Below are 12,815 nucleotides of genomic sequence, written 5' to 3'. Positions count from 1 at the left end.
CACTATCCAACAGTTTCAATCTGTGCAAAGATTTCAGTATTTTCTCTTGTACAAGCGAATATGCACACTCTAACCAGAGTTAAGTTTGGGAGTGTACGAAAATCTTGGATAACGTTTAACGTGAAGTATATTTTAGACCCTGTATAGTGCCTTATCCAGCGGATAAAGTTATCCGCCCTTTGAACAACTGGGGCCAGTATACTAATATAAGCTCTATATTACAGTGTGCAGCAGGCCTAAGCCAGAGAAATTCTACAATGCATCGTTTTGTTACATTTTCAGGTTCCGGGTAGCGAAGAGAACCGATTTGCCGTATAGTTTGTCGGCTTATTTGCTGGTATAAGTGCAGCTGGCGCGGTTGCAGCAGGGTATGCAAACACATCTGTAGTCGGGTTTGCGGCTAATTGCTTTGCCTATAACCAAGTGGCAACAAGATAAGCTTTCTGGTTCAATATTTATTTCATCCCTGGGCCAAGTTGCTCGAAGCATGGTTAGCGCTAACCTGGGTTTAATGCCATGACAACCTATAGGCTTTAATACCTCTTAACCAATGGTTAGCCCAACCATGTTTCGAGCAACTCAGCCCTGGTGGTGAAGTAACAGTCTAGCCAGGGATTTTAGCTGCCAAGATTTCAATGTAAGCGAGTTTTCGTCAAAAGGAAATAAAGCCACTTTTTCAGGAGCAAAAATCATCTGAGTTTTTGTGTATGGTTTAAAATCTTTAATAGAGCCCCAGTCTGTCGTCTACACCGATCACTGATGTTGCTTCGCTCCAGTTCCCCACTTCCCCTGACACATAAAAATGGCGTCTGTCACCGATGAATACCTCAAACCGGCGATTTCCCGATATCTCGGCAAAATTTGTTGCGGTCGAGAAACAGTGAAATCTCCGATCGTCTGGGATTTTCCCGACATTTGAAAACTAGACTTTAAAAAAAAATGAGAGTTGTGAAAAGCTACGGCAGGGAAGTGGGGGGGGGGGGGGTGGGGTGGGGGTTTGACAACTCCAGAAAGACCTGTTTCAGGAGAACGGGAGAAGTGTTGGTTGGGAATCGGGAGAAAGGAAAATTTTCCCGGGAAAATTTTTGGAATGTCCCATTTATCTTTGTCTTGTCTAGCAAAAAAAAACTTTGGAAATCTATCTTCTTATACAATGCATCGCCATACTTAAACCAATCTCGTTCCCAGAGCCCGCTTTTCTTTTGGCAACGCGGGCTCTGGGAACGAGATTGTACTTAAACTGGAACAAAACAGTCCACATTTCAATATGCGCATGCGTGACTGACTATACCCCATAACACTACCTCATACAATTTCTTACAATCTACCAACCTGCTCTCACCAGCTCAGTATCCCACACAAATCGCATCAACATCAGCCCAGAATAGCTGACTTATATCAATGGCTCTCACATCAATTATGGAAAAATAAAGTTCAAGCAAAAGATTGATTTCCCTATGTTGTAGTCCGTGTCTATTCTGCGAGTGGTGGCCATTTTGAATGGGACCAAGTTGAAAGAGACGAAGAACGACGAACAACAAAGGGTTCTATAATATTCTTCGTTATCTTTCAACTTGGTCCTATTCAAAATGGCCATCACTCGCAGAATAAACACGGACTACTTCAAAGGGAGATCAATCTTTTGCATTCCTGTTTTTTTTTTTGTTTTTGTTCTTCATAATTGATGTGAGAACCTCGGTACTGTGATCAACCACAAGATAGTAACTTCTTAGCTAGCACTTCTCGATGACAGATAAAAACATGAAATGGCCACTGGTACACTGGTTTAAAACCGAATACGATAAAACACTTTCTGATAGGGAGACCTGCTAACGCTGATTAACGAAATTTATTGACTAAGTCTGTTGCGGGAGTGATTAGTAATTAAGTCAATTTTTCGAGCGTACGGTCGGAAGATTGAAGTTTGAGGCTAGGTTGGTATCGGCAATACTGTGTTGTTTCCTTAGACAAGAAACTTTGCTCCACATTGTCTCTCTTAACCCAGGTGCATGTATATTAAATGGTTATGGCCGACTGAGATTTTGTTGTTTTTTGACACACACGACGTTTGTGTTCCTTAAATTTAAAACTGACTTGACCGAACTACTCAACAAATGGATAAGGAGGTTAGGTTCGAATTAAACTGTCGTGCTCCTTCGGTGGGGATTAGAAACGAATGTTTGGTTTATCAATAGAGTTGATAACTAAAGGTCAATAAGCCATTCTGACCGAGTTGCTTTAGACCTCATTACGAAAGCGAGGCTAAGTGAAAAAGTTTTTGCTCTGAAATTTAGTTTTCATTCATTTGCCTCGCTTTCATAATGAGGTGCAGAGCAACTCGGAAATGGCCTATTGGCCACCGTCAAGAGATTCGGGTGCTGACGTTTCGAGCGTTTGCTTTTCGTCAGAGTGAATCCAATGGTTGTGACGAAGACTGAGTTATGCAAAGGTGATCTAGATTTCTCGGTACACCACCGCATTAACGTTTTAATGATTTCTCTTTTTCGATGGGTGATTTCTGATTCTCGACGTTTTACCGCTATACTGTTGGTCTTCATCAGGTGACGGTGCTGACTGATTGCGTAACAGTTAAAGTAGCACCTTGCTTTGTGTTGATTGGTGCGTTTTGGTCCTCCTTTAGGCTGTCGTTGATTGGAGAACTTCAATCAACGAGAAAATCTCAACAAAATTTTCAACAAAATGTCATTTTGTTTCCCCAGATCGTTTTCTGCGCCTTTAAAAGAATTACTGGTATTCAAACAAGCTGGAACCGTAAGGATTTCTTATCTGTATCTCTAGCATAAAATTTAGCAAACGGCATTTCCCGAGCTACTGTTGGCTTCCCCGGCGAAAATCGCACCTTGCCTTATTGGTCACATTCTAATCAAAACATGAAAGTTTAGGCGACATTTCATCAAAGAAAACTCTATGATTTATTTTAAATGATACACAATTGTCAAATGTTCCACAAATAATCAGATACCTGCGACAAATCACATTATCACAATGATATGTTTGAAATAAAATTCTTTTAATAGGACAACAAAACGCAATAAAAATCATGAGTGTTAAAATCAATTTAAGCCATATATATTGTGAGCTTATTCTCTAATTGATAAAAGGGTGATATAATGTTTATATACAACTCTAAAGATCTTAACTACCCGTGTATTTCTTTCCTCAAAATTGAAAGGTTTAGTCAGCGATTATATAAGGACTTGATTGTCAGACCAAAGGCGACTACATGCTACGATTCGCTGGTTGAAATTATCACTCTTTAAATTTTTATCGTTTCTTAAAGTGTTGTGTGGCATTACTAGCCACGTTCTGTTCGCAAAAAATTGCCAAATCCTCACGACACCTTGAACCAATCAGATCTTTGAAACAAAACTGATCAATCAACAGTGCCGAGAGCGGGAAAACAGCAAGATTAGTTTACGGTTTGTTTACATCCGTGTAACACAAAACCTGTTTTTTGGCCTTGCTTATATGAATAGAGGAAGATCCTAGCATTAGGATTATCATAGAAGGCGAAACAACTTTTCTTCGGTTTACATGCAGAAATGTTGGTCGGGGTGGTTATCAAGTGGGGAAGGAAAAGAAGAAAAATTGTCTACCTTTAGCAGCTGAACGCCAGGCTTCCGCCATGTTTGTTTTTCTTGCCCCTAGTACTAGGATCTTCGGAGTGAAGGTAGTTTACATGGTGCTACGATCTTTCTATCGCTAGGATCTTCCTATCTCTTAGCTAAGAAGATCTTATCGCTAGAAAGATCCTAGTGCTAGGGCCAAATACGACCTTTTTGCATGTAAACTGAATAGAGAAAACATATGGCGCTAGGATGATCCGCCTTCTAGGATCTTCCTAGAGCTAGGATCTTCCTCCCTCCATGTAAACAGCACCTTAGATTAGTTGAAGCATATCACACAACCTATGAAAAGATTTGTTTTAAAGAGTATAAAAATTCCTCCAAAAAAAATCATGACAAACATTTCTAAGTGTCCAAACAGATACCTAATTCCTCACCTAAAAGTATGCTTTGCATAAATCAGATAAATAGTCGAGGGAAAAATTCTGATTTAGAAACTAAGTGGAAACAAACCAGCGAAATGACGAAGCAAAAAATACGAAGCCTTCAGTTGCTGAATTTAATTTACTTCACTATTCTAACGCTATTCTTAATGACCAGCCCTAAAAATCGACTTATGAATAGCACGCGTATATAGCAAGTTGTTTTCTTTCAAACCGAGCGCGACAAGCAAACGAAAAATTCCGAAGAGAACGTTCGTGTTCACGGGTTCGTGTTACCCTCGTTACCAGGAAAGAGAGAGGGCCCTGGGTACGAGGTTGCGTTCGCATCTTCACTCAACTTATGAAATGCTGTTAGTAATAAAAATAAATACCAGCATATTAACTTTTATACTGGTCATAAAATTGTATTTGTTTAATATATAATAAATGGTTCAATGCAAGGATTCATTTTCTTCGCGCTCCTTGCTCATTCCTTTTAAACTTTTGTAAGCAAAATAAAAGTCAGACGCGACATTAAAACGAATTCCTGCATAATTTCATTGAACCTTTAAATTGTCCTTTTCACCCTTGTGAACTTTAAAACTTTCTTAAAAACCAGATGAAGCTCAGTGTTACAACTTAAAGCTGATCATTTTTGATAAACCTGTTTCCTTCCGAGTGTTTACCAAAATAGATGTACTTGCAGCGTCCAAATGTTCCTTTGTGGTCCCCTGGGGCTATGGAATCGCTGGGGAGGGGGGTATAGGCCGGTTTTTCTTCAGTGCTTTCATGCATTTGGGAAGACTGTCGATAAACAAAAAGGTAAATTACAAACTGAATTATGAATATCACAAAAGTTTGCAAATAATACATATCTCAAGGTTTAGAATACCTTCTGAATCTTTTGAGGGCGTTTTTCAAGCAACAGGGACTAACAGTCCACCAAATATTAGTATGTAAAGAATGATGTGGTATTTGGCATTTGCTATAAAGTGTCATTTGTTATAATGTACTGCAGATTTTGAGGTTTGAACCTGTGAGCTGTTGATAGCAGTGTCTTTCTTAGGAACTGTTTATTAATTCATTGCAGCTGTTTCGACAAAAATTGTCCACAAAAAGCGTAAAAGCGTACGAGACAATGCCGAAAGGTAGTCTGGGAAATACCTAATAAATTTCACTAAAAGCTCAGAAATTAAATCAAATTAACCGCCATATCAAGTCTTTGCTGTACGGTCAAGGCATTATGGATTCTGAGCTTTTAATGAAATAGGCCATTTTACAGTTGTGTGCTAAGTGACCTGGCCTTGGATTGGAAGCGAGGCTGGGGGGTGACCTTGTTTTGATACAAACCTCACTGCTTTTCTTATGAAGATCATGCTTATCTTATGCTAACTAGTTTGCATTTACACATGAAAAGTAGTGAGGTTTGCATCAAGACAAGGTCACCCCCAGCCTCGTTTCCAATCAAGGCCAGGTCACTAAGCACACAACTGTAGAATGGCCTATTTATTGGGTATTTCCCAGACTACAGTACCTTTCAGCATTTTGTCGCTTGCGCTTTTACGCTTTTTTCGGACAACCTTTGTCGAAACAGCTGTATACCGCACAATTTTTTAGTAGTTGAATACATGCAATCCCAAAGTGTCACCACTGAATTCTTTCATTTGTCAAACGAAAGCTGTTTAGTAAGCAGTTTTTTTCTGTGGTTTTGTTTGTTCTGCTGTACAAGGTTGTTCTAACATTTCATACACTGTGGATGAAATCCTTGTGTGCCCGTTGAGATTTCCAGTTTCAGCGGTGCTGTTTATGATGCCATACAAGGTGGTTTTAGCTTTTGATTCCGTGGATATTCCACGCTTGCCACTTATCAGGACGAAAAATATTCCATGACTTTTAACTGACCCTAAACCAATTTTCACTGGCTATCTATGACAAATCCCAGCTATGAAGTGACACTCCTCAGAAATCAGGTCCTTTGTAAATAGTTCTAATTTGAAGCAACATTACACTTGCCAGTAAATTTGTGCAGTTACAAGTTAGCCTAGTATTCTGAAATTGCTCCATAAAAGCTATAGAGTGTGTGTACGGCGGCCATGTTGGAGGACTAAAACAATAGAAGATATTTGCATAAAAATAGAATATATTTCCCAAAGGAAAATCATTGTATTGTTTCCATCCTCCAACATGGCCATCGTGCACACACTCTTTTGACCATTGCAAATCCTCACTCACCATTTCTTCACTGGAGGGAGCCACAATCTTCATGTGAGCCCCTACTCTTTGAGCTTCCTCCTTCTCTTTGCTTTTAACAGGCCTTGAGTCAAGGAAGTTTAAGTTTGGGAGGCGGTAAAGAACATAATACCTGACAAACACAAATACGAAAATATTTATAAGAAAATTTCTTAACAAGATCGGTTCTTAATTTATTACCATATTTAAATTTATACCAGCAAATCACAGAACAAGGATTAGCATAAGCTTTCTGGTTTAATTTGCTTAATACTGCATAAGCTACTTTAAGTCTCCCCCTCTCCCGTCAATTGATTTCCCATGTATAATAAGACCCCTGTTCAGAGGTTATTTCCTATGTTATGGGGTGTTAACATGTGAAAACTCGCACCGGTGCGAGTTTCATACCAGTATGACATTGTGATTTCATATAGTGTTTACATATAGGGACACTTCATGCCGGCTGGCGTGTGTTTTTAAAACAACAAATTTGTGATTGTGACGCCATCTTGGCTTGGATGTTAAAAACTATGCAGGCGCTACCTGTTTCAGATTCTCGGAGGAGTGATTTCATGCTGGGACGAACAATCATTGATAATGCCTTTGCATGACACCAGAATGAATTTAAAACAACAGTAACACGAATTACATATACCAAAATGAAATGCACACCACATAATAAAGGATGCTGCAATTAAACCAAACAAGAGTTTAACTTTGTTGTTACCTGTATCGCTGATAATCTTCCTCATCCCTGTGTGAGAATGACAGCTCATTTGGACAGGCTTGGTTGCTAAGCAAACTGAGGTACTTTAAAGAAGGCAGGTTGCTTGCAATTTTATCCAGTAACACATCTAGATTAGCTATGTATTCAAATTAAGGATCAAACACTACATCAAGTGGTATTTATTCACACATGCATACGATCATAGCAGTTGATAGCTGCTTTTATGTAAAACTAATTGCCATATATTCATGTTTCTCTTGAATTCTTTGCCATGAAAATTGTTCCTAAAACCAAAACAAAGTTTTAACCAATCACAGTAGACAAAAACAATGCAATGCACCATGCAATCAGAACTTGACTTTCTAAATAGTGCTCAGTGTTGCCTGGGTTCCATCGGCGACCCTAAAAGTCAGAACAGTGGAACAGTGCAATGGTGGAAAATCACCCCAAATCCTAAAAGATGAAACAGCGGAAAAATCACCCCAAATAAACTATAACCCTAACCCTAACCCATTCCATCTTTTAGGATTAGGGGTGATTTTTTGCCATTCTGCCTTTTCGGGGTTTTACGGTCACCCGGGTTCCATCTCCAAGCTTGGAGTAATGCATTGGTTTAATTTGTTTATTATTTTAATCTTCTTTCATGCACTTTTACTCAGGTTCTTTGGATTTGATTAAATGTGCATCTTCAGTTGTATCTAAACATGCTATCATGGTTTCATACTAGGAAATGAATGTTGTGCATCAAGCGCAGTTTTTGTTAAAGCTAAAAGTAGAGGTGTTTTTAACAGGTTATATGGTTGCTATGGTAATTTACCATTTATGTCACGATGATTAGGATAAGGAACTTGTTTGATACCATTATTGTTTTATCAATCAATATAAAGTTTATTACGTCAGCTGCAAGACGCTGGAAAACAGTGCCAGCCACCTTAAGTACTGCAGCTAAGGAGCATGACAAGCTGCAACTTTTTTGGAGGAAGTTAAACAATAATGGTGGTGCAGCTTATAGGTGAACAAGGACTAAATGAAGAATGAAGGCTTTTGGCTCAATCACAGAGCAGCCACCTTAATCAAGATGAAAATGGTTAGAGGTTTCCTCATTCATTTAATATTTTACAATAACTGTCCCAATTCCCGTGCGCTGATTGGCTCATAGCTATTGTCTATAGGAGTACAGACAATAAAAATGACGTCAGATGGAATGCGCGCTTTCTTATGGAAAATAAAGCCAATCCTGTTCATACTTTTTCCATGTTATTGTAAATACAAATTAACGGCACTTTTCTATGGTCTATACTCTAACAGATCATAAAATGATGCCATAAAATGTCCAGAACTTGGAAGTGAAACCACTTCATTGCAGCTCTGGTTCCACTTGAGTTTTGAACATTTTTTTGACATCATGTATGGTCTGTAAGAGTATAGACCATAGAAAAGTGCCGTTGATTTGTTAATTGCACAACATGTCACTGAGGATGGTTTTGTTTTTAATATTGATGACCAAAATGTTGTACCTGACATCCCAACCTTGTTGTTAGAAAGGACTGTAAAAGTTGAATGATGACAGTTAGAAAAAAGAAGATTGAAACATTTCATGTTTGGGAATGCGATTTTGTGCTTTTGAAGCAAACTGAAATCCTGGTTATGAAACAAAATGAAGAGAAGCATAAAAACAACCTGACTCTATACAATAAAAGATCAAAAAGATATTCTGTTCTTGTTTAATGTCAGTGTGTGTAGTTGTGCCAGTTCTGGAATCTCCATGTCATCTCCCAGCTGATTGTTATCAAGGATAAGCTCCTCTAGATTCTCAAAACTATTGAGGCCATTAAGTGTTCTGTGAAAGCAACACAAAAAAATGTTATTTTCATTATTTTAAAATGGCATTGATTTAGACATCTCGATACCACTAACCAAAAGAAATGTTATTGATAACCTCTTTCTTTTTCACAATCTTTTCAGAATGATGTTTCTACCTGTAGAATATGAGTTGATAACCTACTACTAAGCGACCAATCAGAGTGTGCTTCTGCTCATATCCAGGATATCATTCTATAAGATTCAATGTAATATTGCTTTTTACTAGAAGATGTTAAAAAGTATACACCGAATTCATAAAGATGGCCACCGCACGGTATTGAGCCTGGGGTGGGTTAGGACAACACAGAGTTGAGGCATTTTAGGACAGACGTGACAACCAACATGGAGTCTGTTGTTTTGTGCAAAGACGATGTCCCTGGCTCCTCCTTAGAAGGACGCAAAGCATCTGAACTTAAGAACGACAAGTTACAATTTTGGCTAAAATGTTGCAGTGATGATGGAAAAGGTTTACACACGAAAGTCCAACTCGTTAAGTGGTTTATCCTCATTCTTGATTAAAAATTTTGTAATTCTCGTTTGATAGTCTATTAAGTCGCTATCCCTTCTTAAATTTTAGTGTTGAGGAATACGTCTTCGCATCGGAAACCATAGTTGATTCTAAGGCTGTCCTTAAATGCCTCGCACTGATGCTAGGTCCCAGTTTCAACTGCGTGGCAGCCATCTTTATGAATTGGTGTATGGTTCAGACAAAATACTAAAATGTAAAAGCTGGGGTGGGATTAATAATAGTGATGTATAAGTGCTATATAAATATCTTATTCAATTTATTATTATCATTATTATTATTATAATTATTATTATTATTATTATTATTATTATTATTATTATTATTATTATCATCATCATTTTCATATATTTATAAGTTTGTAGTCACCTTAGCTGATTGTAGCTCAGATCCAATATTTTGACTTCCTTGCCGTATTTTCGCCCAATAATTCCAGGTATGCTTTCTGCCTCTTGGCCCACATATGACAACTAGAGCAAACAAAATGCAACAGTTTGTGAGATTGTATTTTTTTTTGAGAGAGTAATCCTGAAAAGCACTGTTGTTGGTGAAAGTTTCACTGGTATTGCAGTGATAAATACAGTGGTACAATAATTAGTTCTAAATGATTACAAGTTGACCACAAATGGTGAAAGGTGATCAAGCCAGATGGGTGTAAATCCTTTTTGTCAGGTTTGAAATTTAGTTCGTGAATTTGTTTTGATTATTATGGAGGTTCAAAAATTTTTCATGAGTTTTTTGTTTTCTTGTATATTCTGGTAGGTATTTTGTGGAGTTGTTAGTTCAAAATTAAAATACTGAACAATTTTACATATTAAACTAATTCAAGGTGAGGCATATTTAATATTCAACGTGCATGGTAAACAATCAGAAGTGTTGACAAAAAACGAAAAGCAAACAAAGAAACCATTCGCACATGCTTTCGTAAATAAAATTATCCCACTGTAGGCAATTGTACAGAATCCAATGGAATTTCAATCAAATTGAATCAACTGACTTCAGTTATCAAATGCAATCAAACACACAAAAAATTCTTGGCAGTTGAACATAATGGCATGTTAGATTGCCGAACTCTTGTTTGCTAAGTTTGCTGGCAAGTCAACTTCACAAAGATCTAGTTTTACCAACTCAGCCAAATTTTCATGTGTTAGCTAGACTGATCACAGTCCCCCTATTTTTCCGTGGGATTCTCGAGACCGGTATGCTTCGATGGGGCTGCCGCCATCTTGTTTTGTAAAAGCGAGCGCGATCTGGGGAGAGTGTGTAAACTACTGAGGGGAGGGGAGCCCTTTGTCAGAGCAATAATGTCAATGTCACTGATTCAACATAATTTTTGAAAGTATAGGTGAGAAAGGGTATGCTTTTCAATCTGCAAACGAGAGTCAAGGGTTGATCAAGATGTTTAAGATGTTATTCCTTCTGCCTATTTACATGCAGTTGCAACACTGTTAGCCAGTGTTAGGTTTCATTCAGTAACACTGTTCAAAACGGTGGTCAAACTCACACTATGTACTAGGGACTTCTTTTGATTTAGTTTGATTCCTGAACTCCATCAAATTGAGTTTGACCGAGTGCGATTTCCAAACTCAATTAAATTCAATCTGATTCAGATTGTGTTCAATTAGTTTATAAATTATGATTGTGTTTGATTGGTTCTGTAATCAAACTCACAGAAATTTTGTTGTTCAATAGATTGATTAACAAACTCAGTCAAACTCAATGGATTGAGTTTGATTGCCTATACTGGGATATAGGGCTGTTTGCCTGTATGATAAAATGTGCTGCTATTCTAGACAAAAAATATACAGATCTGTTCGACTATAGCATCACATAAGACAGTTTTGATTAAAACCATTCATGCCAGCCAGACAAATATCGAACAATGCCCTTCTTTGAGGAGTACTGTGGTCAAAGTTCAACCATACAGGCCCAGGAATCTCACTGAACAAGACTTTTGCTACATTGCATTGTTCTGGCAAAATTTACTCAAGCTTAACATTTTGATAGTGAAAATAATTTTAATGAGGCTTTCAACGTTGCTTGTTGAAAATATGCATGTGCTGCTTCCATATAAAATCAATCCTAGTTAGTTAGTTCTAGAAACTTTGTAACATGCTTGTTTAAAGATATGACGTTCTAATAATTATTAGCAATAAGCTTCAATTGAGCTAACTTGGCACTTTTTGAGTTTTTCTCAAGTATGGAAAAAGATGCACTAAAACTTATGCGTCAATTTATCAAAATTACACAGCAATCTAGTTAAGAAAGTGTCTTTCATATTTTAGTTCACAAGAACGTATAAAAAAGGTCCTTTTGCAGCAAATCCAACGCAAATCCTCGGTATGTTACAAATCAGATGACCACCTTTTTCATGCAAGCTACAGATCAAGCTACGAACAGGCATGCATACAACAAGTCACATCGCGCATTGGTAGTTAAATTTAAAACTAAAAACTATACTATACGTTTACCTGGGAGCCATTAAATACCACAGAACCTTCTGAGCTTTCCATCATGATGAACGACAAAAGCAACACAACACAATCCTCAATACTCTCAATCAAGAAACCATTTTTTCCTTTTAATATCGGGTTGTCGTTACCAGGCCTATTACTTCCGGAATCCCCCGGTTATCGCCCGCTGGTCATGTGGAACGAAGACGTTGAGTGTAATGACGTCATTTCTAAATGTTACAGCCAGGCGAAGTTCGAAAGCCGATTAACGCTAATCCACGATTAAAAGTTAACAGAAGTTTTCATCTCGCTCATTGAAGATGATTTTAAAGGCTCATTTTAATCTAATGGTAAAGAAAAGTCTAAGGCAAAACTGAGGGACAAAAATCTTTTGGACGAAACCTCACGGATTAGTAAATATACTTGAATCAAAGTTCACGCTAACCCAGGATTCGCTTAATCGGGCTCTGAACAACTCGGCCCAGGCCAGCTAATCTCGTATCCAGATCTTCTCACACTTCGGGAAAGAAAGACAAACATATCTAGGTACAAGCCAGCATGCAGCATTTTACCATAAAAAGCTCCTTTCTCGTCTTCAGGGTATTGCAGAAACCGAGACCTTGCGAGAAAAGGTGCAATTAGATAACATAGCGACTGATTGACATGAGTGGATAGCTAACGTTACAACGTTGAAAACGAAAACAAAAAAAGTGTTTGTCCGTTGAGATCTCTAGCTAATAAATGGCCATAGGATCTAAGATATTAAGTCTTGTTTAAGAGTCATGAGGATTTGGAAGAGGCCCTGGCCTCCTTCTTGAAAGAAGCAAATCCCTCACCCCCTCACCCGCGGGTTTATTAGAGCTCCGGTCGGTCCATAACGACGATTCGGTATATTCAGGCGCTGGTATACACGCATATACTTTAAAAAATCTCCTTTTTCAAAAATACTCTGCGTACTCGAAGAGTATTTGGGTCTTTTCACGTGGAAGAAAGGGCAACTGAAATTTT

General features: G+C 38.0%; 1 protein-coding gene across 2 annotated transcripts; it reads right to left on the bottom strand.

The window, feature by feature from the left end:
• Positions 1–3,010: 3,010 nt before the first annotated feature.
• On the bottom strand, positions 3,011–11,972 carry LOC146466692 (leucine-rich melanocyte differentiation-associated protein-like). Of its 2 annotated transcripts, XR_014867928.1 has the most exons (7): positions 11,826–11,972; positions 9,724–9,824; positions 8,679–8,805; positions 6,966–7,105; positions 6,242–6,371; positions 3,701–4,813; positions 3,011–3,665 (listed from the first exon to the last, which is right to left on the bottom strand). XR_014867928.1 is itself a non-coding variant. In XM_085126870.1 (6 exons), exons 1-6 carry the CDS (start codon positions 11,868–11,870, stop codon positions 4,649–4,651), a joined length of 708 nt encoding a protein of 235 aa, XP_084982996.1. In that variant the 5' UTR covers positions 11,871–11,972; the 3' UTR covers positions 3,011–4,648. The 2 variants fall into 2 exon arrangements, 1 of the variants encoding a protein (XP_084982996.1); XM_085126870.1 differs by having other exon boundaries at positions 3,011–4,813.
• Positions 11,973–12,815: the final 843 nt, after the last annotated feature.

The sequence above is a fragment of the Pavona decussata genome, unplaced genomic scaffold (genome assembly GCF_977016875.1).
Source record: "Pavona decussata unplaced genomic scaffold, jaPavDecu1.1 SCAFFOLD_141, whole genome shotgun sequence".
Classification (NCBI taxonomy): domain Eukaryota; kingdom Metazoa; phylum Cnidaria; class Anthozoa; order Scleractinia; family Agariciidae; genus Pavona; species Pavona decussata.
This window is presented reverse-complemented; position numbering and strand designations above follow the sequence as displayed.

Coding starts and splice junctions, on each gene's coding strand:
- LOC146466692 (XM_085126870.1), bottom strand. CDS start 11,870: ATGATGGAAAGCTCAGAAGGTTCTGTGGTATTTAATGGCTCCCAG. Junction 7,106..8,678: donor TGACATTAAACAAGAACAGA/ATATCTTTTTGA, acceptor TAATTTGAATAC/ATAGCTAATCTAGATGTGTT. Junction 6,372..6,965: donor GAAGATTATCAGCGATACAG/GTAACAACAAAG, acceptor TGTGTTTGTCAG/GTATTATGTTCTTTACCGCC.